The sequence below is a fragment of the Centroberyx gerrardi genome, chromosome 17 (assembly GCF_048128805.1).
Source record: "Centroberyx gerrardi isolate f3 chromosome 17, fCenGer3.hap1.cur.20231027, whole genome shotgun sequence".
In the NCBI taxonomy this organism is placed as follows: Eukaryota; Metazoa; Chordata; class Actinopteri; order Beryciformes; family Berycidae; genus Centroberyx; species Centroberyx gerrardi.
The window spans coordinates 22,568,993-22,595,236 of record NC_136013.1 but is presented as its reverse complement, the minus strand read 5'-3'; the positions used below and the strand labels follow the sequence as shown (position 1 = coordinate 22,595,236).

General features: G+C 41.3%; 2 protein-coding genes across 14 annotated transcripts in view; both read right to left on the bottom strand.

Moving 5' to 3' along the window:
• kiaa1109 (KIAA1109 ortholog) overlaps positions 1-10,144 on the bottom strand; it is a 78,127-nt gene extending 67,983 nt beyond the window's left edge. For 11 of the 12 annotated variants that reach the window (XM_078289552.1, XM_078289554.1, XM_078289557.1 and 8 more), the window contains exons 1-11: positions 10,019-10,144; positions 7,312-7,441; positions 6,645-6,761; positions 5,041-5,119; positions 4,891-4,955; positions 4,219-4,393; positions 3,570-3,651; positions 2,473-2,666; positions 1,009-1,088; positions 661-808; positions 276-432 (exon numbers count right to left, since the gene is read on the bottom strand). In XM_078289552.1, coding sequence (XP_078145678.1) covers positions 276-432; positions 661-808; positions 1,009-1,088; positions 2,473-2,666; positions 3,570-3,651; positions 4,219-4,393; positions 4,891-4,955; positions 5,041-5,119; positions 6,645-6,761; positions 7,312-7,411 — 1,197 coding nt within the window. In that variant the 5' untranslated portion in view covers positions 7,412-7,441; positions 10,019-10,144. The remainder of the gene's footprint in view (positions 1-275; positions 433-660; positions 809-1,008; positions 1,089-2,472; positions 2,667-3,569; positions 3,652-4,218; positions 4,394-4,890; positions 4,956-5,040; positions 5,120-6,644; positions 6,762-7,311; positions 7,442-10,018) is intronic. The other variant, XM_078289558.1, reaches the window with a different exon arrangement.
• Positions 10,145-13,432: 3,288 nt separating this feature from the next.
• c9orf72 (C9orf72-SMCR8 complex subunit) lies at positions 13,433-25,843 on the bottom strand. Of its 2 annotated transcripts, none has more exons than XM_071903059.2 (10): positions 25,690-25,843; positions 24,187-24,700; positions 23,323-23,418; positions 22,443-22,507; positions 21,482-21,554; positions 20,555-20,671; positions 19,554-19,789; positions 19,374-19,431; positions 18,733-18,842; positions 13,433-15,332 (listed from the first exon to the last, which is right to left on the bottom strand). In XM_071903059.2, exons 2-10 carry the CDS (start codon positions 24,631-24,633, stop codon positions 15,146-15,148), a joined length of 1,389 nt encoding a protein of 462 aa, XP_071759160.1. In that variant the 5' UTR covers positions 24,634-24,700; positions 25,690-25,843; the 3' UTR covers positions 13,433-15,145. The 2 variants fall into 2 exon arrangements, with proteins under 2 accessions (XP_071759160.1, XP_071759161.1); XM_071903060.2 differs by having other exon boundaries at positions 21,491-21,554.
• Positions 25,844-26,244: the final 401 nt, after the last annotated feature.

Sequence of the window (26,244 nt, the reverse complement as noted above, 5' to 3'; positions counted from 1 at the left end):
CCAGTGCTCGAGGATGAAAAATTTTAAAAAGCATAAAACATGAACCAATATCAATAGCTGAAACACGGCGAGGGATGAAGACAAAGACAAGGGGAGCTGCAGAGAGAGAGAGAAGAGAGGAGAGGGGGGGATCAAAAGGGCTGGAGACGAAGAAGGAAAGAGAGAGAGGAGGAAGAGAGCGAGAGAGAGAGAGAGAGAGAGAGAGAGAGAGAGAGAGAGAGAGAGAGAGAGAGAGAGAGAGAGAGAGAGAGAGAGAGAAAGAGCTAAAGAGGCACCCTGTTTTTGGTGAAGAGCAGGTCGATGGTGGCGTCGGCGATGATGTTCATGCGGAGCTCGAAGGCTAGGATCTGCCGGGGTTTCCCCGGCCCGGCCGCCTCCGTCACCTTCATGGCCTGGTAGTCAGCCGGCAGGAAGAACTTCCACAGACAGTCCCTGTGATAAATATGAGTCATATGACATCCATGATCGTATGAATACAAGGAGTGTGTCTGTAAAGCCCAAATCTAGACCTTATTTGGCCATAGAGATTTTGGTCCGGCCACGTTATTGAAAAGTTTGAGCTGTCTGTGAAATTCAAAATACGGATCTGATTTACTTATATTTGATTACATTATCCTTTCTGTGTGTGTGTGTGTGTGTGTGTATGTGTGTGTGACCCACCTCTGGCGGTCCGCCCAAGGTCCGTAGTTGAAGTCAGTTCCTTTACCGCAGACAATGTCCAGACCCCAACAGGGAGGCAAATCCTGGAGCTTATCCCCCTCACTGACCGTCTCCGCCTCCACGGCCTCCTGCTCCTCGGGGACCAGACCTGCACACACACACACACACACGCAGATGTAAAGCCCAAAACCATTCTGACAACAACTAATGGTAAAACACACACAACAAATCCTTACCATCACCTTGAAACCAAAGAATTCCTTTACTACTATGGATCATTTTGGTATTGTTAGTCTCTGTGTGTGTGTGTGTATGTGTGTGTGTGTGTGTGTGTGTACACGTGCATACCGGGTTCATCCTGGTAATAGTAGATGTCCACATCGTTGGACTGCATGACCACAAAGCCTTCGCCCATCAGTCGGGGGGGTCTAGAAGACAAAACCACAGTTAAGAATCAAAGGTCAAATTTTATTCGGAGGCTACCAACTCTTCTGATTTCTGAATAAGAGCAAACAGGGTCGGGGAAGGTGGAGTGGGTGCTACGGGTGAAAAGGTACATGTTGAAAAAAAAAAGTCCTTCTGAGTGCACAGCTAACTAACTAATTGAGAATAGTCTGGGAATTAAACATGACACTGATTCCCTTTCCATACAAAAACAATGCTTGCATTGCATTGTCTTAAGAACAAAACTGATGAAGTGAGCTTTCATTATGCTTTAAGGTAATAAACTTTACTGTAGTAACCTCCTCCATTCAAAATCAGCTCTTCAGGTTAAGTTAATTGTTGAATTTGAATTTGTTACGGAGTTAAAGGGTATTTTCACAGGACTGAATGCAGCACTTATTCCTCCGCCGCACCGAAAAGGCACCGGAGCGTGAATTTAAAACCGAGGTGCGTACTCGACCTTGACTTGTAGTCAAGGTAATTTATGAAAACACACAAAAAAACAAATAAACATTTGGGGGAAAATGTTTTTTGTGTGTTTTCATAAATTACTTTAGAAAATATATATATATATATATATATATATATTAACAAAAAAAATGTATCAAAGATTTGATATGTGGTATTATCGCAGTACATTGCACTCTTGAAAATAATTAGCAAAAGCTTCTGAACTACTTCTGGTCTGGCCACATCAGAGGAAAAAGCATGAGCTTTGAAAGCACATGGTGAGTAGGAAAATTGGTTTTGAAAAGAGGTTTTGATATATTTGACCAAAATATAAGTAATTCCATGTGTCACACTTCCATTGTGTCTTTAATTATTCATTTAAAAGAGATGGAACTACAACTTGATGTAAATTATTGACTTGTATTGAATAATTTAGTTTCTACATATTCTCGGATTATCAAACAACGATGGCTACACTCTCCATTTCATAAATATTAAGGGTTTGCGTGTTTAGTCTGTTACTGTCTTTGGTGTCACTACGTGTAATGGTGACTGTGTTCATTCAAAAATTTTTAAAAACAAATTTAAAGAGTAACTAAACCCCACCCAAATCTGTGGTGAAGCCTGAAAACTAATGGTGAAAAATAGGGTACTGAACTGGCCTTCTGCTATTGGCTGGTTTTTGTGCCAGGTGAGAACAGCAGGTGGTGAAATCACCTGGAACAAAGACCAGCCAATAGCAGATGGCCAGTTCAGTACCCTACTTTTTACCATTTGGTGTCAGGCTTCACCACAGATTTGGGTTTGGGGTTTAGTTACTCTTTAAATATAGTGCAGCAAGGTTTAAATTACAATTGCCACCGCAATCTAAGAATGACCCGGTAGAGTTTCTCCATGGGCGTGTGACTTGGCACTTACTCATCGTTCTGCATGCCCAGGTAGCGCGGACTGGGGACCAGCATAACGCGCACGTTCTCCAGCGAGCCTTTGACGATGTGCATGTACTGGTCCAGGTGGCTGGACGGAGGCTTGGTGGCGTACGTCAGGAAGGCGTCCTCAAAGTTCACGCACAGCGTCTGGGGGAGGTGGTGGTTCCCGAACGCCAGACGACCCTACGGGGAAAACACACACATATCACGATTCAATACAACCACGATACGATGTGATAAATAAAAGTTCAATGACAACAAAGTCTGACTGTGCAGAATTATGTTTATTTCTGAACCACAAATGTTTCTAGCAATGGCATTGGCTGCTAGAATGTAAAAAACAATTTAAAAATGTCATTACAAAGTGCAAATAATATAATTTGGATGGAGAGCTTGTGAAATTGTGATGATCAAGTGTCTCATTTGTGATTACTACAGCAGAATAAAATGGAGCTAATATCACCATTAATTTTTCTGCCCCACAATACATAGTCACATTTTTGTATCGCGATATATTGAATTTCGATGTATCGTCCCATCCCTACTAAATACTGATTCATGCATCTGAGTGAAGCCATTGGTCAGAAGAAAAACAACACATTCCCTAAATTCAAACTGTTCATATTTTCCAGCAGATTTAGAGGATTTCTAGTGTCGTATGGGCGCACAAACTCAAGTTTCAGTCAGTGATTTGTATCGTTCTCCATCTAAAACTACAGGAGTTCAATTTTTGTCCAGATTTTTTCAGATTTGTCCAGATTACCGGTCTTGGAAATCAAATCAAGTAATCTTGGAAATTCTGTTGCCGACCTCCGACTGGTCTGCAACATGATCGGGACCCAAGAAATGAAGTCTTTAACCCCTCCCACACTACAGGATTAAGTCAGGATGGAAAAATCAGGGCTAAAATGCTCAAAAAAGGGCTCAAACAGAAGTAAAGTTCCTTCTCCACTAGACCAACGCTTCTTTCTCAAACATGAATTCCGCTTCCCGACATTCACCCCAGACCACCTCGGCCAATTTCTTTAGCGTTTCCCCCAGCCATCTAAACGGTGTCCTGGCTGTATGAATTAGCGAGGCACTCACCGTGCTGATGTTCACTTTGATGACGGGGATGAGGGAGCGCCAGGACGACGAGGGGTCCGGACTCTCCGCTTTGATGTTCACGCTGCACGAGCACCAGAAGACATTCAGACTCATAAAATTTTACTGGTGCTTCCATGTCTAGTCAGTGCAATGAGCTCGGCTGTCAGAAATGACTGATTCTGTACTCCCAAATGCATTCGATGAAGGAAGAAAGAGAAGCATGTATATGTGTATATTCAGGCTTTATGACAACCAATTTCCATTCATTTCTAATGGGAAACTGCTGTTTTCTACTGTTTTGTTTTGCAGAAACTGCTATGTTGGCTGACTGAAGTTGTGCATTGGCAAGGAAATAAAGCATTCTTGACTCATTGAGATCTTTGTTTGTGAGTAATTACTAATGTAATTACTCACAAACACAAACACATTGATGGACTCCCATTTCTGTTTACCACCCTAATTCTTGAATCAAATGGGAGTGAATGGGCGATTGTCCTGAACCAAGAAAACAACGGCAACATGAAAACTGGCATACTCAACAATCATAAGCTTGTATTCACAAAAATCTCATTTCATTTTGATATTTGAACCAACTTCAGTGCTCAAGACACTTTCAAGCAAAAGCCACTGGACGCTGCCTTGGTCCTACCTTTCCAGGGTCTTGTCTCTCTCCTCCCGCCCCCTCTCCTCGTCCTTCTTGGGCGTGATGAGGGTGGGCTCCAGGCCGAAGGTCTCCTGCAGCCGGGCGTAGAGGTCGGTCCGGTTGTACACGTGAAACTCGAAGCCGTTGACCGTCACGTAAAGCCTGGTCTCTGCCTTGGGGTCTGGCCGCAAGAAGACGGGAGGGACAAGTCAGAACTCGAGGTCGGGGCTTCTGTCATATTTGTGTCTCTGTCGATTCCTTACATAAGCTATTGCTTTATACAGCAGTTCTAGCTGTCTGGATGGTCAAATGATGAATGGGGGGGCTTTACATATTACACATATTACAAAGACGTCACAGCGCTGGACACACTGTTTGATTGACAGGTGATCTCTGGGAAGTGCAGTGCAGAAACACCACAGCAATGAGCGCTGAGCAACAAAAATGGAGACTAAATCACAAGAGAGGCTCTGACAGAAAACCACTTTAAATCGAATCAATGATAATTACAGCAGACTAATTACAAACTGCCCAACTAAATCGCTCAGTGAACAAATGAGACAACGGTTACTGACAAAACTATGGACATGATTTTTCCACAGCTTGTGCCTTGTTTTTTTCTAATTGACTTTCCAGAGGATAGTCTCGCCCATAGAATACGTTAGCTGTCCTACTCACCGTGCTGTTTCTGTTTTGGGTTATACATTTTCCACCAGCGAAATATGAGGAAGCCATCCTGTATCCTATAATACAGGGGGAGAAAAAATCTGAAAATCTGAAAGTAACATACAAGGCTATTGAGGAACGTATTGGGTGTAAACAGGTTACCTGATAGACATGTCTTGGTTGATGAAGTAGACATCTCTGAACATGACCTTCCCTGACAGCACAGAGAAAGAGAAGGAGCCTGTGGAGGAAAGGTCAGACACATTTTGTGTTACAGACACTAAAAGTCAAATATTTCAATACACACTGGCAGTAATGAGTTTAAATTATCAGTGGAAACTTGTTTGGATTCATTCATAACTTCAAATTAACAAATACACAACATTTTTAACAGTGGATGATTGGTTGGTCTTGTAAGCAGCGATGAAAATAAAAATTGGTTACATGCAAGATAAATAGATATTTAATTGCTTTCTCTCTCTTGAGAAAAAAAATCATACTGGGGGAATCTAATCATGCAAGTGGGTCTTGGACTGGGTCACTGAGCGAGAGAGATGGATTTTAAAACTGCGCATGATTTTCCATCATCAAACTTTTCCGGTTCGCGACTCGTCTTTCCCTTTCTCTGTCAAGAGAATTTAAATGATTTCTAACGCCGAAAAAGTGACAGCACCCCAAGTGCTCAAATATAATCATCCGAGTCGACACTTAGCACAGTGTTCAGCTTCCTTTCTTCATGGTTATGGAAGCTTACAAAGAGGAACTTCGATGTTTTTCAGTAATTTGACACAGGATGTGTAATTGGGCCATGATCCTGTCACAAGCTAGCATGTTTTTTTTGTTCTTAGATGTTCCACAGTCGAGGCTTAAGTGGTGATCGCAGTTTTGCAATTGCAGCCCCCAGACTGTGGAACAGCCTTCCTGGAAGTTATGTTTGCAGAATCCATTCCAATTTTTAGACCTGCTTTCACTCTATGAACTTTCAGTGTCTAATGTGTTTTACCTGCTTTTTTCTGATGTGCTTTCTAATGTGTTGAGCTTCTTTTTGTCTGTTTAACTTGTTTCTTATTCTGTTATCTGTGGCATTTGTTTGCTGTTTAGCTTGTTTCTTGTTCGTTTAGCCTTGTGTGCTTTCTAAGAAATTGCTTTCTGTTTAAAGCATAAGTCCAGGCATTTTCGACCTGGACCCTATTTTCCCATCTTCTACCACCATACCAATCGATGCTGCAAAGTAGTGCAACATAAATAAGTAAAAGTTGTCCGGTCATAGATTAACTGAAAACTAAATATATACATGTCTCATTACAGAGTGAGCATCAATATGCTGAAAAAGACATGCTTTGGATGCTTTTGGGGTTGATTTTTGGAGTACCCAGGCAAGCAAGATGTAAGTAGCTCTATAGTGAAGCAACTGACGAGATTTTGGTCAGAATCAATCGGTGTGATGTAAAAAGATGGGAAAATAATGGCTGCTTTACCCTTTAGCAAATGGCCAGATTTATGCTTTAGGCCGCTTTATAAATTGCATTGATGATACAGCCAAGTCAAGTCAAGTCAACTCTGAGAAATTCCATCTAGCGTCGGTTGCAGTTTGCTGTTCAAACACTACAGAGATAATCACTCAGAGAACCTGGCCCATCATGAAATATTCAGCAGACTGAGTTAAAGCCTCGGCGGAGCTCGGGAGGCGCGCACACCCCCGGGTCTTTGGCAGCGCTCCTCCGGGCCCATTCATCACCCCGTGACAGAGCTCCTGATGAACTCACCGATGTGAATGTAGCCATCCTTGTAGAGTCTGTTGATGATGAGGGTGAGGATGAGGCCAATGTTGCGGGAGTTGTAATAAGTTAAATAGATGATCCATCCACAGGACAGAATGGTGGCTGGAAGAGGCGAGAGCACAAAATGGGCCGAGTCAGTAAAAGAAGACGGATTCTGATGTGAACTGGCGCTCTTATTCTTATATACGGCAGGCTGGAGGAGGCAGATCCTCACGTCTAACATCTTCAATTGCAATGTGCCAGAGGCTACTGCTCTTGTTATGAAACAGACCCATCAGCACAGAGAGATCACTGCAATAGAATAGCTTTTTCCTTCTAAAAATAATAAAAATCAGTGATATGACTTATCAGAAAGCATATGATGGCAGCTGCTAACATTGGTATTCATAGTACTAGTAGTACTAGTAAGTAGGCAAATTTAAAAAGTACAAATACAAAGTGTACAAACTAAAACTCCATGGACAGCGGTGTCATCCTTCCTAGCCCACGCAAAACTACAATGTACTTGCTTCATCCAATGCTGACAGGTCTGTACTTGACTCTACATGGAAAACTGTCCTCAAGTCTGGCAGGTACCGGAAGCCTGCCTGCTGCTATCATTTGTCTGCTTGTTTTTTTCAGTGTCGACATAGACCACTTAGTGACCACTTACCCACAAGGAGCCAGACGAAGTTGGAGTCGTGCTTGTTGAGGAAGTCATCCAGATCCCCAAAGCTGGGAAAGGCGCTGTCATTGGTTTTGGTGCCATCCATGGCTACAGGCGCTCAGTCTGATGTCCGACACTGCAACAGTCAAACGTCAGAGTCACTCAGCATCACAGACCATAGTTTAGTACGTCAGGTTTCTGGGCACACTTACGGGACAGGCAACAGCACATATTTAGCAGTTTATCAGCGATAACCTTGGCTACATAATAAAGTCTAAATATGAGTCTTTCAGAGCTAACTCCAACTTTTTCACAACATTTATCTATGCCAAAAGAGACTAGCTGGGATCATCAAGTCCATTTTGCATATCAGTAGTACATCCAAATACACCTACCACTTAGCTTACGTAGCCTGCCTATTATAGCATCAAGGCCAGCACTAACTTATCTTTTAATTTCCATTTAATGTGTCAAAAAAGAATTCATGTTCAGAATTCATTGCCCGATGATATTGATCAAAAAACGGAATGAATCAAATAAGGTTGGATGCAACAACTCAAAGGCTACTTGATCTAGAAAAAACACAGTGCTTGCTATGCAAAACCAGATACATGTGACCACAACAATCTATATGTACACGACATGAGGATATTGCCTGTGCTTTGTGACATGGAGTAGGATTAAATTGAGTTTTGTGTGTGTGTTTGTGTGTGTTGGTCTAGCACGTGTGTGGATGTGGGAACAAGTATACTGCATGTTGTGAGTTGGGTAGTCAGCCCATGATTAGAAATCAAAAGCTTAAACACTGCTCAACATACACAAAGACACACACACACACATAAATCCTCAACTAACCCTAACCCTTAAATCACGTTGGTTCTAAAACCACATAAATGTAGCCTAAACCCAGCACTCTATATTGACGGAATTATTGTTTCTGTTAAATTTCTCTCTATCTCTCTCTCAGTGGACCTAGTGAAGCAAAACACTGTGGTCATCTAAATTTGACATTCTCTGATTAAACAGAGGATGTGGCTCTTAGAGACTTAACACCTGCTGGATGCTGATCAATTTTGGCTGTGGCTGGCAGGTTTGTTTACTCTGTCACACAATTAGTCAGGAGGCAAATGCTCATAGAAGTTCAACTCTATTTTAAAGATTAAAGACATTTGAATCCACAACCGCAGTTATATTACAGTCACCCTGAATGTGTGTGTGCTCCAATAGAGCTCATGTGCGGCGTAACTGTGATTCAGACTAGTTCATCTGGATGGATCAAAGGACAGTTATTCCTGAAAGACAAATTCAGGTTAGGAGTAATTACTCCAAAAGAGTTGACAAGCCAGATATTCTGTAAGATGGCCCTGTCATTCCAGAGGAATAAGATCAGTGATGCCAATACCTCATCACAGTCACCTGAGTGGTTTCAGTTTTAACTTATCTACAGCAATTATCACTTTCAGTTTGCTAGCATACTTGAACACAAAACATTTTACTGGTACACAAACTCACAATTTATTGCTGTTGTCATGTATGGTATTTTCACAGACAGCAGAACTGATATGGATAGATAGGAAATTAAAGTTAGGTTACAGCTATCTATCTTTGATATGTTCTGTCCTCTCTTGTATGGGACGTCACACCGAACTACATTAAAAAAATCTGGCAATTAAACATGACCTTGATTATCAGCAAAGGTACATGCATCGCTGAACAGGCCTTAAGACCTTTCAGGAATTGTAGGATGCTCTGATAAATTCGGTATACATGTCACCCACCAAGCAGCACTTAATTTTAATTACATTTAAATTAGTTCACACTGTTCGCTACCGCCCACCTTGGTGTATTTTGGTGGAAGGAGAATGTAAGAATGACAGGCGACCCAGTAATAAAACATCATCAACAAATCATTTTATTGAAATAAAATGCTGCTTCGTATATCGGATGTATGCCGAATTGAAGAGTGGACCCCAAGGTATACGAAAGTGCCTCAAGTTACGCTCAACAATGTATGTACCTTTGTCAATAAGCATGGTAACATTAAACCGATACATTTTTGATGGAACTTGGTTTGGATGAAAGTTGTCTCCAAAGAGAATTGAATATGTCGGCGGCCGGAGCAAGCTGATTCCTATCCTTGGCTACATCTAACTACCTTTTTTATTCGTTCACACGTAAAATTGTCTAGTTAAAGCTAGTTATAGTTAGCCTAGCAGTTTCCTAGCTTGAAAGTTTGCTAGCTAGTGTCCAAGATGGTCATCTTCAGATTGCTAATAACAATGTACTTGACTTTGCCTGTAATCAAGAATACGGGATTTAACCATCAAGACACTTCAGTCGAGTTAAATTTTACTAGCCATTTAACTAAAGGGGAACGAAACATGGCTAATCCGAGCTCTTGAGTAATATCCCTAGTATTATCTTCAGTAGTTCCTGACAACACACAGTACTAGCAATACTGTATCAAACTTGTAGCATTTTCTGGACATTGACATTAGAACTGGCAACTGCCTCGTCTAGCATAGCTCCTAATAACGACCCGGCTCCCTCGCTAATGACGTTTTAGCTAGTGGATAATGCAGTTATTAAGCCATGTATCATAAAGCTAGCAGTAACGTTAGCTAGCAAGCTAATATGACAGCAGGCCGCACCCTATAACTTCTCCTTCCCTCAGACTGGAAAAACAAGACACTTAGCAGTGATTGGGAAATACCTTGATGCACTTGAAGCAGCATATGGTTTCATTTTTGCTCCAATTATCCAGGAGTTGCTATCCTTTTGTTGTTTCAGACATGGGGATAACGCTAGCTAATAGCTGCATCCTCAGTTGAATATTTACATGGCAGACGGCCTGTTGACATCTCTTCCTGCTCTGACAGCGGTACTCACAAAATCGACCAATAGGAAAAAATGGTAAGTCACAGACTGACCAATTAGAGGGAAGTATGAAGACGGTAACCACAGATCGACCAATTAGAAGAAAGCATGAGCAAGGTAACACACGCATATGATGGACAGTTTTTTCTACCTATGAACATGAATGTTTTTATTGTGGAGGGGGCTGTACATTGTTGTTTTGATTATGTATTGGTACAGTTCTGTTTATCATATCACTTCTAAATTGAATATAGCAGAATAATTAGTTGTGTTTCTCATAACATTTGTCAACAAATAGTCCAACTGCATAGAATAGGTACAAGGTGCAAATAATTACACAAAACGTCCTGTCTGGCAGCCAAGTATATATTATCAACATGATATATTATTGAATAGTGGGTTCTGGCTACACCTCAGCTGGGGAGAGCTGACCACTCCCACAGCTTCAATCTAAGTGAATTGTCAACCATCCAAGAACATGAAAGCTTAGCAGATTAAAAGGGTCTATTTGGTTGGCTCACTCACATTAGAAGCAATCTTGAAGAGTGATCAATCTCACTTCCTACTTTAACTAACAATGAATGCCAGGATTTGTTTTCAACCCAGTCCAGGATTCAGGCGCTGAAGGTTGCCACTGAAATTTGTGTGTTTTACAAAACATAAAACTTTGCCACAGATTTGAAAATATAATTGGTGTGGAAAATTAAGTATTTGGCCAGTTGTAGAGATATACAGGTACTTTCAGACACGATAGGGGCTGGAGTCAAAACATAAATAGTTAGTATGGCTGGAAAATATCATTCACTGTCCACTGCAATTGCTCCTACTAATACAGCAAAGGGAAGTCTATTGATACAATCATTTCCTGCCATCATGCTGAAACAGCGAGTGCAATATGTAGGCTGGTAACAAAAACAACACTCTACATTCAGCCTGTTCTTCATACTTGCTGCCTTAAACATTTAAATGTGAATTTAAGGTTCCTGTCGAAACAAGATTGCATTACGTCAAAGAATGCTTTTCTATGGTTCTCTCTCATTTCCATCAACCCAGGTTACTTGCTTGGCATGGTAGCACAAGAATGAATACAAATGTTCTCTCGTTTCTCCTGGCATTGTCATAGTTGAGTGCAGTTTCCTAATCAATGGCAATGTCCCTTTAGATTTTGCCTTGGTGTATAAACCCCCAAAGTTGAGTGGTGAGTTCATTGAAGAGTGGGAATACTTACTGTATACTTTGGGATTTCAATATCCATGTTTGTCACCCATCTCATACTATAACTTTGGATATTTTCAATCGTAATTGTTGATATAAACTTGTTCAGTCTGTTAAAAGGGCCACAAATTCAAAGGAACACTCCCTTGACCTGCTTTTCCTAACATCTTTACCTCTGCTCGGCTCTCATAGCTGCTACTAACAGTAGTACCACTGAGATGTCTCAACTTATTTACTAACACACTGAGGAGCTGGTCAGGAGGTGGTCATGATTTTAAAAGTAATTGCATAGCTATTCCTTAGCTTAATGAGAATACCCCTCCAGGCCATAAGGAAAGAATGCAGCATAACCTAATAGAAGGCCAATAAATTACAAATCTCCTAATACACTCAAAAAGATCTAATAACAAAGTACCAGAAAGGAGTTAAGGATGCAAAATCTGCCATAACTCTAGGGTCTTGTTTAATGTAATAGGTTGTTGTCAGCCCCTCCTCCAGTCACAAATACAAAGCTTCCCCAGAGAGCTACGAGGAGTTTGTGAGTCGTTTTACTAAAAAGGTGCACCAACATCAAGCTCCACATTTTCCCTGCCAATCAAGACCCCCCTCCCCCCAAGACCAAGCTGTTTTAAAACCTATTTCTGTTGCCGCTTTAAAGGAACCTACATCTCAAATGAATTCCTTTTTCCTGTCCTCTGAATGTTATGCCAACTGAATCCCTAAAGGACCTCCATGGAACAGTTGCTCCAGATATTCTATTAGTAATTAACAGTTCCTTGGCTTCTGGTTCACTTCCCGCTTGTTTTAAAACAGGCGGCGGTTCAAGGCCCTCTAGAGGACACCTAATTGGGATCTTCTTGCTAGAGGCAATTATAGACATATCTTCAAACTGCCTTTGTTTTTTTTTATCCAAAGGTTTAGAGAAAACGGTTTCCTCTTGGATGATATAATTTATAAATAACCACATCTTTGGAAAAAAAAAAAAATCAGTCAGGTTTTTGAGCACCCCACAGTATGCACAGCTGCCTTAATTAGAGCTGCTAATGATCTCCTCCCCACTGCCGAATGCGCTATTTTATTATGTCATTTTAAATCTCAGTACTGTCTGACACCATAGACAATGTTATTGTGCTTGGACGTCTTGAAAAGTTTTTCAGTGTCACAGTTATTCTTCCCAAACAGTACTTTGCTGATAGATGTAAGGAATATATCATTTTTTCCAGTAAATCTGAAGTGTGGTGTACCCCTGGGGTCGATTTTAGGCCCGGTACTGTTTTCATTATATACTGTATATGCCTCTGCTTGGTCACAACATTCTGAAACAAGACATCTGTTTCCACTGTAATGCAGGTAGCACTCAGCTGTATGTGCTCATTAAAACTGCCATTTCCAGCAGTTAAACCTGGCTTAAGAAATTCCTTACAGACATTAAGTGCTTAATGTCTCAAAACCCCTCTAAATCTTATATTTATTTGGCTCACTCAACTTCGTTAACCTGATCCAGCACCAGGGTTATTATAGTTTTGGATTTTTTGTTCGTTTTTTATATAGTTTTCATTTTTTAGTTTAATTTCAGTTTATTCTGAGAACAGGACAGACATTCAGAACCAGTGTTTTGTATATGTTTGTACAGGTATTTGTAATACAAACAAGAAATAAATTATTTTTCTAATTTATTTATAGTAATTTTTTCATCACATCCTCAACTAATTTAAAGTTGGGATCAATTCAAAATTCTCTGCCCAAAATTCATAATTTTTTACCCTGCACATAAACGATGACAGCTAAAAGCATTTCAGGTATATTTTTGTATTTATTTTAGTTAGTTTTACAAATAGACAAGATAGTTGTAGTTTGTTTTTTCAGTCTTTTTTTCATTTTTAATACAGTTTATGACAACATTTAATTTAATAATAATCATAAAAAATCATAACCTTGTCCAGCACGATCATGGTAGTCTGTCAGCCAAAATTAAGATATTGAATTAAGCAAATTAAGCAAAATTAAGATATTGAATTAAGCAAATTAAGCCTATAGAAATCTGGGAGTGATGTTTGAGTAAGATTTCCATTCAAAGAAGGCAAGTGAAAGCGGCTGTTTACTCTTGGTTCCTCAAGTTCAAAAATATTATTAAAATAAGGTCTTGTTTATGTTTGGCCTTGAGAAAGTTATTCATGCCTTAACTTTATCTCATCAGTTAGAGATGGGATCAGATAACATCTCCACACTGGTTGCCTATTAGTTTTAGAATTGTTTTTGTGATTTTACCGATTTTACTTTTAAGGCACAGCTCAGTCCTGCTTACATCTCAGAGCTTAGGCTCACAAAACAAATGGCCTCTTCAAATTACCTCTCACTATACATTTTACAGACAGACTTTTATATCATTTGTTTCTACCCATTTTATTCTTGTTCCATTCTTATGCAAACAGTTTTGATTCATGTCTGGCATTTTTATTGTTTGTAAAACACACTGTAACTGAAAGATGTTATATAAATAAAGTTTGTTATTACAGTTTTTATTTCATTATTTCACTATTCTTCGCCCCATGCGGGCATGTTGATGTACAATAAAAAAAGTCCACCTGTGGAACAAGCTTAGAGGGGAAGAAAGGAAGCCTGAGTGGGTAAACCTAGAAAGGAGGGATATGTTTGTCAAGTGATACACCTCCGATGAATAATGTGGTATAATCCAAGTGAAAAAGAAATGTTTCAGGTTTTTGAAATATATATCACTTATGGTAAATGTGGCACAAACAACAACAAACAACTCAACATTAAAGGTATTTGCCTTTTTGGAAGCCATGCTCAAAGCACATAAACAAAACCACTTGAGTTAAGACAACAGCAAATTTAAGTTTGCCTTTGTATAAAGCTGGTTTACACTACCAGCTGTTCCTTTGGAAAGATGCTGTGTAAATCCATTTCACACACATATTGAAAAAATACATTTAATAATGGCAGCCACTCTCTGTTACAAACAGAACCTTTGTGTCAAGAGGCATTGAGTGATAACAGATTTAAATTACTTGTTTTAAGATATCACATTTTATGATTAATCACAACCTTTTGCTAATGCTACTTCATCTTCACCATTCACATGCAGTACAAACATGCATAAATTGAATTTTACAAAATGGCATTCCAAAGGGCAAAGGTTCAAAGGCCAACCAAGGTTGTAGTAAAACACAGGCACTGAAGACACTAATGACTCATGTTTTACTAAATATAACTGTAAAATAAATTGCAAATGCCCTGTAGAGGACCTCAGCCAATTTCAAGACCATGAATTAATACAAACCCTCTATTAACAGAAGGCATGGAATACATTAATACTTCATCCCTCAAAGAATAATTTAAAAGTCTTCTAAAAACTCAGAACTTACGATTGATCAAAGCAAGATATCAAAACATTAATATCTAATGGGTCTGTAACTGCAGTATATTCAGTCTCTGAAGTCGTGCCTCATCTTAGTCAAGACACTACAGGAAAGCAAAATGAGCTTTTCAGCAAAGCAGATCCCATACAAAAATTCAGACTGAGGACAGTCTTGTATCAAGTTTTCACATGTGCATGCATAACTTCAAGCTATGAAGTTGTCAGTGTGGCTCAAATAAATCCTGTTCTCATGTGGTGCAGGTAAGAATGCAAAAAAAAAATAAAACACTGCTGTTGTTTTCACAGTAACAATAAAACCACAAAAATACAGATTTTGCTTTTGTCCAACGATCCTGGTGAAGAACAGAGTCAAAAGCTCATGAGCACATCTCGCTCCTGTACGCTTGTGTAGAACGGCTTCCCGAACACAAACGAGTGCAGTCCCGCCCTCAGCTTTTCAGCGAAGGCCATCACAATGTTCAGGTCTCCTTCCACCGTCAGGTCCAGGTCCGTCTTTAGATTGCGCAAGGATCGAAACGGCTTCTTCCCCTTTTGCCTGCAAGGGGGAAGATATTGCGACTGTTAACCTACAGCACTCTGGTTTCAGAGGATTTGCATGAACAGCTAGTTGGGTCTCAGCTGCGCTCAGCAATGCCGCGCTACGATGAATTATGTATGCTGCTGGTGGACATCGACAGTGTTGTCGAGGCGCCTGTAGAATAGGATGGCCTTAGACCCCAGGCTGTTAGCAAGACCATAAACATGAGTGTTTTTATGCCTCCGCACATGCTTTTCGCTTGTGTAGTCCGTGTAGTCTTTGGAGTGAGATATGTTCAAGCATTTACTATGTATGAGGAAGCAAATGGAATTCGAATCAACTACTTTGCTACTGTATTTCAAGCATTAGGGAAAAAAAAAACTAACATTGTGATAACAGTTACATATCTGGTAATTTGTTTAGTAACAAAGTATCACTTGTATAAGTACATTTCACATGCATAAGTATATTATTGCATATTATAGCCTCAATTTTCACTGAGGCCCAAGTTTAACCTAGCAAGCTAAACCTAAGGTGTCAGGGTAGCCAGAATTTTGATCTGTTGTCGTGCGTACTTTGTCATTTTCTTCATTCTGATGTTCTGCAGTTTACTTGTTATGTCTTTAGTATGATGTTCTGCTAATGCCCTACATGCTTCATTTATTAATTATGCAGTGTTGGAGTAATTCACTTTCAATGCAATCAATCAAAACGTCTTCACAATTTTAAAATAGAAAACCTTTGTCTATAAAAAGTCGTAGAGCCAGGCTATAAACAAATCATTGATAGTGACTGCTAACATTTACATTTAAGGAATTTAACTTTTATTCTACTTATAAGTCCGGATAAGAGTGCAGCAGTAGAATACGCTAACATTGCAGATTCACCAACATTACAAGAAACAAGAAGCAAGCAGTGCAAGGGCAAGGGTCATAGCAACCAGACAGTAGATGTAATAAATATTCCTGGGTCCCTAAATATTCATGCACAATAGAGAAGTACCACGAATTAAGAGGGTATTTTGTATACAAGAGAAATGCAAGATCAGGTACAAGTAAAGGAGGGATGTAGAGGTGAGGCGGACGTGAGGCGTTTGCTAAACTTTCCAGTTTTTGTCAGAAGACAGGGAAAGACTGCTCTCCTACATGGAGTGGGAAGGTCATTCCACTATTGGGGAGCCCAGGAGAAGAGTTAAGGCCAGATGGAGCGATGACCAGGTCGCCACGGGGGGCGGGGGGGGGGGGGGGGGGGGACATGGGGGAATTGGGGGAGGCTGAAGACAAGGTGGGTTGAGGTGTTTTGGATGAATTGGAAGGGCTAAGTGAGTACTTCTGGAGCCCAGCCAGGAGGGAGTTACAGTAGCCCAGATGGGACTAGAGCATGACTAGAGCCAGAATTATGTCTACATCTTAAACAAGGAGCTGAGAAAACTCCCTAGTGAGGAAGGTTGTGATTTTGTGGATGCTGAAGCAGAAACCTACAGGATTGGTTTGTGTATCTGTCAAAATGACAGAAACACCAATGCAAAAAAGTGTTAATAACGTAGCTTCAGTGTCCGGAACCACAAGGAAGGAAGCAGCACTTTTGATAAGCGTATTTAGGCAGCAGCGTGGCAGGTGCTGTAGTTAGTAGGGAGACATCCTTCAACTGGAAGTCGCAGGTTCAAGCCCCTGTGTCAGCAAGCATCCACCCTGCTGAAGTGTCCTTGAGCAAGACACTGAGTCAAGTAAGTCTGACAAAAGCAAATCCCTCACTTGGTGTTTTGCTGATGGTGAGAGAAAACTCTGTCTCTGGCGCCGCTCCAGAACCTCTCAGAAGTTGAGCTGTGCTGACTGGGAAGGTCATGGCATGTGGTTTCTATCATTTTCTTGCTCATCAAACCATTCAGTAAACACACACGCCTGGTGGATGGGGGCATAGTCATCCTGGAATGATGCCCATGATTCGACAGCCTGCTGTCCGGGCAACCATCCGTTTGACATCCGACCCTCTGGAAGACGGTTCTGGTGCATCAGTGCCCATTCAACCCATCGCACATTTTTTCCTGCACCTACTGTGCCAATCCTATATCGCATAGATGTCTTCGAACGTGTCAGCGCCAATTAACCAGGTAAAATTCCTTGAGTGCCTGTTGTACTTAATGTAATGGAGCTTACACTCTAATTAGGACAGGAATGCCTCATCACTGGATGAATGTAATCACTCATCACAGAATGCCTTTCTATTTATTGCCATTTACCTTGCCCTCTAAAGCGGGGGATCTCAACCATGTGCCATTGTGACCCAAGACTGTGCAGGTTTTCATTTCAACCAAACAAACCTTCAACCAATGAGGGAGAACTTATCAGTGAAACCAGCTGCTGTAGTGTTTGGTTGGAATGAAAACCTGCAGACTTTTGGGTCACAATGGCACATGATTGAGATCCCCTGCTCTTAGCAGTCTGGTGGACCTAGTACACCAGCAAAATTCAGCCACCACCATAACCACAACCCTTCACCTTCAGGAAACTAGCACTCAGATCTGTAGATTTATTTTGGTGTATGCCACACAAGTCCACTTGTTGAGAACAGGATGAATGATGACTCATCTGATGTCTGATTATGTGACTTTCCACTGCTCAGTAGACCACTGCCTGTGTTCTGTGCACTAGTTCCCTTGCAAAAAGTGCATTTGTTTTTGGCATAACAAGCAGTTTCTGCACTGTAACCCGACCAAAGTATCCCTCTCTGTGAAGTTCTTGACAGTTCTTGATAAAAGTGCCTGCTTACACCTTACATTTGCATTTGCAGTCAACTGAATCAGAGTTGCTTGTCTGTATTGCCTTGCATCTCAATCCAATGCACAGACATCACGGTTGAGTATGGGCTTCTGTCATAGATGGTGATGTGTTTCCCCTCAACACTTCCATGCGAGCATCACCTTATCCACAGTTGCTTGAGAAACATGATAAACATGATGAACTCTTATTCACTTAAGTTCCTACCCAACATGCCATCATTTACCTCTTCACAAAGTTTTACCTCTCTAAGTCACTGAGATCTCTTCTTCAATCCATGGAAGCTAAAATATGTATAAAAAAACGAAAGAGTTTCATATTGTAGCTTTAAATAGCTTAAAATAGCCTTAAATAGCCACACCCATGTGGAAGAACCTGCTTTCAATAGACTTTGTATCCCTCATTTAGTGTTTCCTTTATTTTGGCTGTTACCTGTAGGTCCAGGTTATGTTTTGAACGGACTGAATTGAAAGTGAACTGACCCCAACCCTGGTATTACGAGTCGTTTTCCCAAGCACTGTGACGTGGACTCTCTCTATTGTGCCGTGCTTGTGAGCGGAATGGGGTTGCTGCGACACAGAAAACCTTTTTGCTATTTGGGTCAACTCTTCTTTCCGAGTATTATTATTGACAGCTCTTACGTTTCGTCCTCGATGTACTTGAGCAGCGTGAGGGCCTTCCTGTGGAGCAGCAGCAGGAACTGGGCCAGATAGGTGCTCCGCAGGGACAGGCCCGGCTTCAGCATGAACACCTGGGTACGACACAGGACGTCAATTACTAGTCGAGGCTACGGCTCAGCTGGAATAGCTTGCCGTAATCCACCTCCCTCCTTCCTGCTAACCTTGAGGAAGAAACGTATTACTGTTGTCATGGGAAAACCTTGTAACTCCAGTAAGAACCTCCTACACTTGGTGTGGAGGGAAATACGTTTTTGGTCAGCTTCCATTTCAGCAGATGAACACAGAAGTCACTATAGCTGTTAAAAGCGAACATTCCCCTATTCTCTCAATTATTTTCACCTATATTCTTTACTAGCACTGTTACTAATGTTAAATAGAAAACTATTTCAAATGGGGAATGAAAGGGCTACGATTTTCTCTTCCTCAACTGCCATCATATTACCTTGAGCCGAAGAATAATATGACTCGGACCTCCTAGACTTCTTAGTTGATTTATCTCAAGAATGAATAATAGCTTGGTATTTTATGCACTGGGTTACAACACTAGGGACAAGGTCTTATTTGGGTCACAGTACAGTAGTACAGCACAGTAGTATTCTTACCTCATCTATGAAGGACTTCACCAACATGTCTTTGTGCGTGACATCTTGAAATATATTCCTGAGAGGAAAGACATTGTTAAATCAGACTTTTTCCACTTTCATTTAGATATGATAGCTAACAAAGCCCACTCATTGGAAAACTAAAATATAACACAGCAATACAAAAAGACAATGGCTTACAGGTCCGGGGTGAAGGTTTCGTCGGTGTGGATGACCGTGTCGGGGGCGATGTCCTCCTCGCTGTCGGCCCGCCACAGCGCGCTCAGCTCCGAGCGCATGTAGCGGCGCTGGTTGTACGTGTGCTCGTGGCACGGCGGCATCTGCTTGACCGTGTTGATGTCGACGTCGATGTGCGTGGTCGGGTAGGGCGAGTAGAGCACCTGGCGGAAGGGCAACACGAAGCTGCCCATGGAGTCCTGGGGATGAGAGAACAAAAACCTCACGTTTACTGAAGCGTTGAGTAAAGGCGTGTTCGCACTATTCTGATTGGTTTGTAGAAAAGGCGCTGTGAGACGCATTCTGTGCTGATTAAAATGGCGAGTTGTGCAATACACACTTTGTTTCCATGACGACTAGCTGCAGTAGCCGCCACTGAGCAAACAGTACTTATGATGTACAATGGTCAAACACTTAGAAACTCCCACAACACAGCCATTATGCTCCATACTGACTCTTTATGATCAGAATAACAGCTACTATCTATTACTAACTATTCTACCACTGCTGTCCACATTTACATTTTGGTTGTTGATGTAAAGTGTCGGCCGCTCCTCTAAAAACTTTCCTCAACTTTAGAAGTCAGGGACAGCTGTTCTCCATTGACTTCAATGTAAAAAAATAAAAATAAGGTGCCGGCAGTTTGAAAAAATTCATTTGGATTCATTCTAAACACATTTACATATGGTCAACATGTTGAGTCTCACATTGCAACAATGTATTTATGTAAGTATGGCATCCGGTGGCTATTGTTAAGACAGCACTTGCATTAACACTGATATGAAACTGATTTATCCTTATGTAATGTTAGGATGAAAAATATTTTACTGAAATCATCTCAGGTCAGAAAGAAATAAGGGCAGAACTACAAAGCGGGCAACATCAAACAAACAGAAGCAAAACAAAACAATAAGCAACCCCATTATTCACACAGAAATATATAATGAGAGGGAAGTCACTGCTACCTTGAGCAGACCCTGAACAAACAGGCCTGTGTCATATTTGAAGGAAGAGTCAGCCTTGCAGAGGCGAGAGCACTTCCTCTCAGCAGGGGTGAGGAAGAGGCAGAGTGTCCGCACGATCTGCAACAAACACAGTCACATTTGTATATCGCTATGGACACAGTCCAACTCCCTACACTAGAGAAACCTTCAGTGAAATCCTGGTCTTACTTGATCTAATTAGAATCAATTCAATTGATTTTAGGTCATGGCAAATTCGCTTTGTGCATGCTTTGGAATTAGTTAGGAATTAGCAATTAGTTAGATAAATTGACCCATTTACAACCCCCAATTATAAGGGGTGTGCACACTTCTGCAGCCACAGCGTTTTAGTTGTCCATTTTTAATACATGGCGAGAAATGAGCAACCTTTTGTTTTTACCTTGATTTCCAAATCCAAATGAAAGTGACAAAGTCTGATTTAATGGGTGCTCAATTCAGGCCTCAAGGCAATAAAAACTCAATTTGAAAGAGTGCATAGGCTTCTGATATTCACTGTATATAATGTTTGTAATTGTTTGGTTGGCCTCTAAAACACCCAATGTATGACATGCAATATCTAGATATTTTAGATCTAGATATTAACATGTCTGCCCAGTTTCTATTTTCTGCCCAACTTAAGCAACCAACAGGCTCATATGCTTTCTCATGGAACTTTGTCTTTTGGAATTGGGTGCATCAGTCACACAGTAAAACTGTAACTGAACTGTAAAAGTGATGCTGTCTATTATTCTCTGTGTCTATTATTACAAGCAGAACCGGATATTGGGAAATTCGTGCATGAAAGTGGCGTGTGGCTCATTAAAAATCACAGCGTGTAACACACTTCAAAAATATGTTAAATCATGCGGATGCACTACAAGTGTGTCTGCGTGTGCAACCAGTAGATACCTTGTTTACTTTGTCTGGGTTGCTTCCAACCACCATCGAACAGCCGCAAGTCTGGAGATGAGAGCTGATGGCCCTGAAACACAAAAACATGCAAATTGGAGCCAATTAGCTTAGCTGGTGTTACTGTAATTATTAATGACAGCTTTTAGGAATAATGATTGAGCGAGAGGAACTGTGTCCTAAAAACATTCATGAGGCTTTACAGAGGGGAACAATTAAAGATGGGTAACTGGCTCTGGGCCAGTGGAAAGTTACATTGGCCCAGTAATCCCTGCCTCGATAAGAAAGCATTTTGCTTGCATTTAGCTGAAAAATTATGAGTGGGAAATTAAATTTACCGTGCCTTCTGACAGCCTTTTGACCGTATTCTTAAGAAAGCAAATTATCCACTTCACTGGGCCATGGACTTTGTTATGAAACGTATTCAATGGGTCACAGAAAAGATTAAATCTCCTGAGTAGAAGGAAACATTAAAGGGAACTTTGAAGGAATTAATAGAGGCTTAATTAGGTTTTTTGTTTAGGGACAGTGAAGCTTGTTTTGGCCAAGTTAACTTCCAGCCTACTTGCCCAACTAGCAAGGACAAAAAGTTGAGACTGGATACTGCATTATGCCTAAAATATACCACCTAATAGACAGCTAATCAGTCATTCTCTCCATATTCAAAAACTTGCAGCTATCAGCATGCTTTATATTCAAGTAAATAGGTTCCAGCTTACAGATTGTTTATCATCTCCACAGGAGACAGCGAACTAATCCTGTTTAACTCTGAGCTGTCTGGAGCTTCACTGCCGGATTGGACTTTCCAGCTCCTTACCGCCAACAGAGTTTTAGCTTTCTTCCCTTCTCTTGAGGAAACCTCAGCTAAGTGGAGGGCCATTACTCATCATCGGAAGGTTGATGGGTGTTAAATGGGCATTGTACATCATCTGTCTCCATTTGCCTGTAACAAAGTGCTTACTTGTGGAGGAAATCCTCGTGGCAGCTGTCCCCAATGTCATCATCATTTAGCACGGTGTCTTTTATCTACTCAGCAGGAGCGAAACAACAAGAGTCATTTTTAAAATTGGTCTCATCAACGGGAACAAAAATGCTGATGGGCGCATTTGCAGCCACTGCCATGAAAATAAGATGCAAAACACCATCTTGTAACAATGTAGAGAAACAGCAGGATAGTTTTTGGGGACCTTGTGTATGCTTCTTTTTTGTGACATTTGCATATCAGAGAGGAACAAACAATACACTGGTGAATTAGATCGGGTCGTAAAATAGGCATAGAACCAGGCTAATCTAATTGGAAATAGAGGCCATTCAAACATGTGTATAATTCAAATAACGGAAATTTTGTGTAACTGAGACAGAGGTTTGGTTCAAAATGTCAATCAGGTATGCAAGATCGTTTTCCAAAATGCTATGCACAGGCCATTTAAGCATCGCCACAGTGCGGTACAGATTGAAGGAATACCTTAACATTTGCAATTTTAGCTGGCCAGCTGCTTGGAGTGTCCCTTAGGGACATTGTTGGAATGCCAACAATGCTAACAAGCCACTGAAATTTTCCCACAATGTCACGTCTGGTGAAGAGCAGTTGAAAAAATAGCTAAAATATCATGTTGAGGTAACCCTTTACATTTTCCCCCTTAGATATTTCTTTACCCTGCATCATTTTCCATTACATTTCCTGTCTTTGCATAGCTGATTCACAACTTCACAACTGCTTCACAACTCCCAACCAACAAAAACATCAGTATTTTGTGCAACTACTGAAGGTTTCTATTTCTTTGCCACCACAGTTCATTTGAAGTATTAGGGGATGAGGTGTGTGTGTGTGTGTGGCTCACGTCTATATCCTCTGGCACACTGTGTGTCTTCATAGAGGCCAGCAGCTCCATGATAGGGACGATCTCTGAGCTCAGCACTGAGATGATGTTGTAGCCCTAAAGTTGAAGGAAACAGGACAGTCAACACTAGTGCTGTGTAAATACTAAAGCCAGTTGACTTGAGCATGGTGCAATGAAAGGAAGCAGGAAACTTAGGCTACATATTCAAAAAGGACTGCGATTCAATTGATGAAACTCAAATCGGACTCCACATCAAGCTCTTTCGCCAAAAAAAGGGGCATTAAGTAAGGGTTTTACTGCCCCATGCAAAAAATGACCATAGTATATCTATGCAAGTTGATAGGGTTGTTGATCAATACCAGTGACTCAATGATTGCTTTGATTTCTGGCTTTCAAAACCAACTTTGGTACCCGTACTCCTCGTAGTCTCATTATCAAGCCAAAAAAAGCAAATGACAAAGCAGTATTATTATTCCAGTATTTTGCATGGTGATATATTGCGTCTTCACTAGACATTTCTCTTGGATCTCTGCTCTAATTAGCAAGCTTAATCATCTCCATTGGGAAAATGTGAATTTATGCTGCATCACTTACAGGCCAGAAACTTGTGTAGGAAGACGCATGTTCTGCCAATGTTGTTGCATTTCCTACTGGTCACCAATAGAGGTCATAGATTACTTAATACCCCTTTAACAATCAAGAACTGGGATTACTACAGGCCGATATCTATGGCTCGGGAATGGGTTTTCGGGCACCTTGGATGATGATGGTATGCATGGATCCATGATAAATGGATGCAACAAGTGCAACAAAGTTTGTGTGTGTGTGACAAGCCAAAAGGACCCGTTGGAGCAACATGGGTACCTTCTGCATCCAAATGCGTCCCTTGCGGATCACGTGCTTGAGCCTCTCCACGCAGATGGTGTGCAGCGGCAGGTAGAAGGCCAGCTCTGTCTGCGGCAGGATAATGGACAAGGCACACGTGTTCTTGTCCCCCTTCAGCTCGCCGTCGAAGATAAGAGACACGATGATGACGCCCTTCTCCGCCAGGACGAAGAACTTGACGTCCACCGCCCCGCACTCGGCGCTGCGCAGGATCTCCCCATTAAGCGTGTGGTTGGCCAAGAAGGTGACCTCACCGTCGCTGAGGAACAGCGCTTGGTCACCTTTGGGCGCCCAGATGTGGCGCACCCGCGGGCCCAGGATGTTGTCCCAGTAGGCGAAGGTGGCGGCCAGCAGCGGGCATTCTCCCTCGACTGGCACCTCAGACTTTGCCACAGCAGGTGACTGGGGTGGGCAGCCGGAAGACATTGGAGTGGCTTGGCAGGACGTGGAAATGTGATAGTGTTGCCAAGCTTAGGGTCAGGAGATAGTCAACCTGCATTGCAAATACAGAAGAAGCGCAAGTTACATATCAACTCTTGAGTAACATTAGAATATTGACTGGAACTTGCAAAAATCACTGGTAAGCTACCAATCTAACTAGCTGCTGGTAACTGCATAATGAATGCAATGAAGGCTAATCCATTTTCAACTGACATTACTAGTAAGTTTTAGGAAATAAATCTTGCCTGTGGAAGTGAAAGTGATTTCATTTAGATGTCACAGGACACTTCTTAGGTCCACCAAAAACCAACCACTCTTTCACTGACAACGTCTGGCTTATCAAACTGAAAACCTTCACCTGAATACGTGCTGTTGTCTCTTGTATGGAGAGAAAATGCCAAACTCCATCCAAAAATCAGGCAATTTAATGTTTCAGTGCTTACTGGTAAACGTACACACCTCACAGAACATTACACAAGACCTTTTACAGAGTTTTGCGGTCTTCTGTTAAATTCGGCATACAGATAATATACAAAGAAGCACTTCATTTCAACAACATTTCACGTTTATTGTTTCACACTGCTCAGTCCTGCCGACACGGTGTGTTTTGGTGGAATAAGACTGTGGGAATAACACAACATAACTGAAACGAGTGCTGCTCGATGTATCATATGTATGCCGAATTTACCAGTGGCTCCTGGTGATTCATAGTGATTCGTCATGTGATACCAAGTATATACATTTGCCGACAAGAAAGGCAGCATTAAATTGCCAGATTTGTGAATGACTTGGGTGTAACATTTTCTCCAAACAGAGACAGCACGTTGGGTGTAGCTACACCTCCAACAGTTTTAGCTATAGTGAAATACAGGAACAACTTATGTCAGATAGCGTACCGTTGCAACATCAAATAAGGAACGAAATACTGCTTGGGTCAACAACTACCAGTCAATAATTTGTACTGGACAGGGGTAACGACAGGATAGCTCGCTGGCTAATTACTAGGTAAAGTATGATATCGCAGACTTGCAAGTAACTTACCTGTTAGGTCTTTGATGCTAAACCGCCACAGCTCGGCGTTTCTACGGGAAGCGTTTTACCTGAAAAGTCATTGTATTTTTAATATTACTGCCATGACATGTAACTCTGACTAGTGATATAGCCAGTTAACTAACGTTAGCTCACTAATAAGGTTCTTGTGTACAACACACTTCCTAGTACGTCACATTTCATCAGTCCTACGTCAAGCGCTGGCAGAGGTACACAGCGCCCTCTAGCGAACCAGGAACTGCATTGGATGCTAAGTGGATGATGTCATTTTTATTCAAGGCGCCCACCTGCATAAAATGAGTGATTTAAATGCATTTACATGGAGCCTGGCTGTACAAATGAATGTATTTGCAGGCAGAACACTCCTGTGTTTACCTTATAATTCCCTGCCCTGGAGATGGTGGGTCTTCAACTAAACATCTGTGACGGGAGGTGCTCATAATGGCAAAGTGTGACTAAGCCTAAGTGAGCCCAAATTCGATGTTGTAGTTGTTAAAATTACAATGTAGAGCAAAGCTCAAGTAAAAATTCCCAGAATTTTTTGGA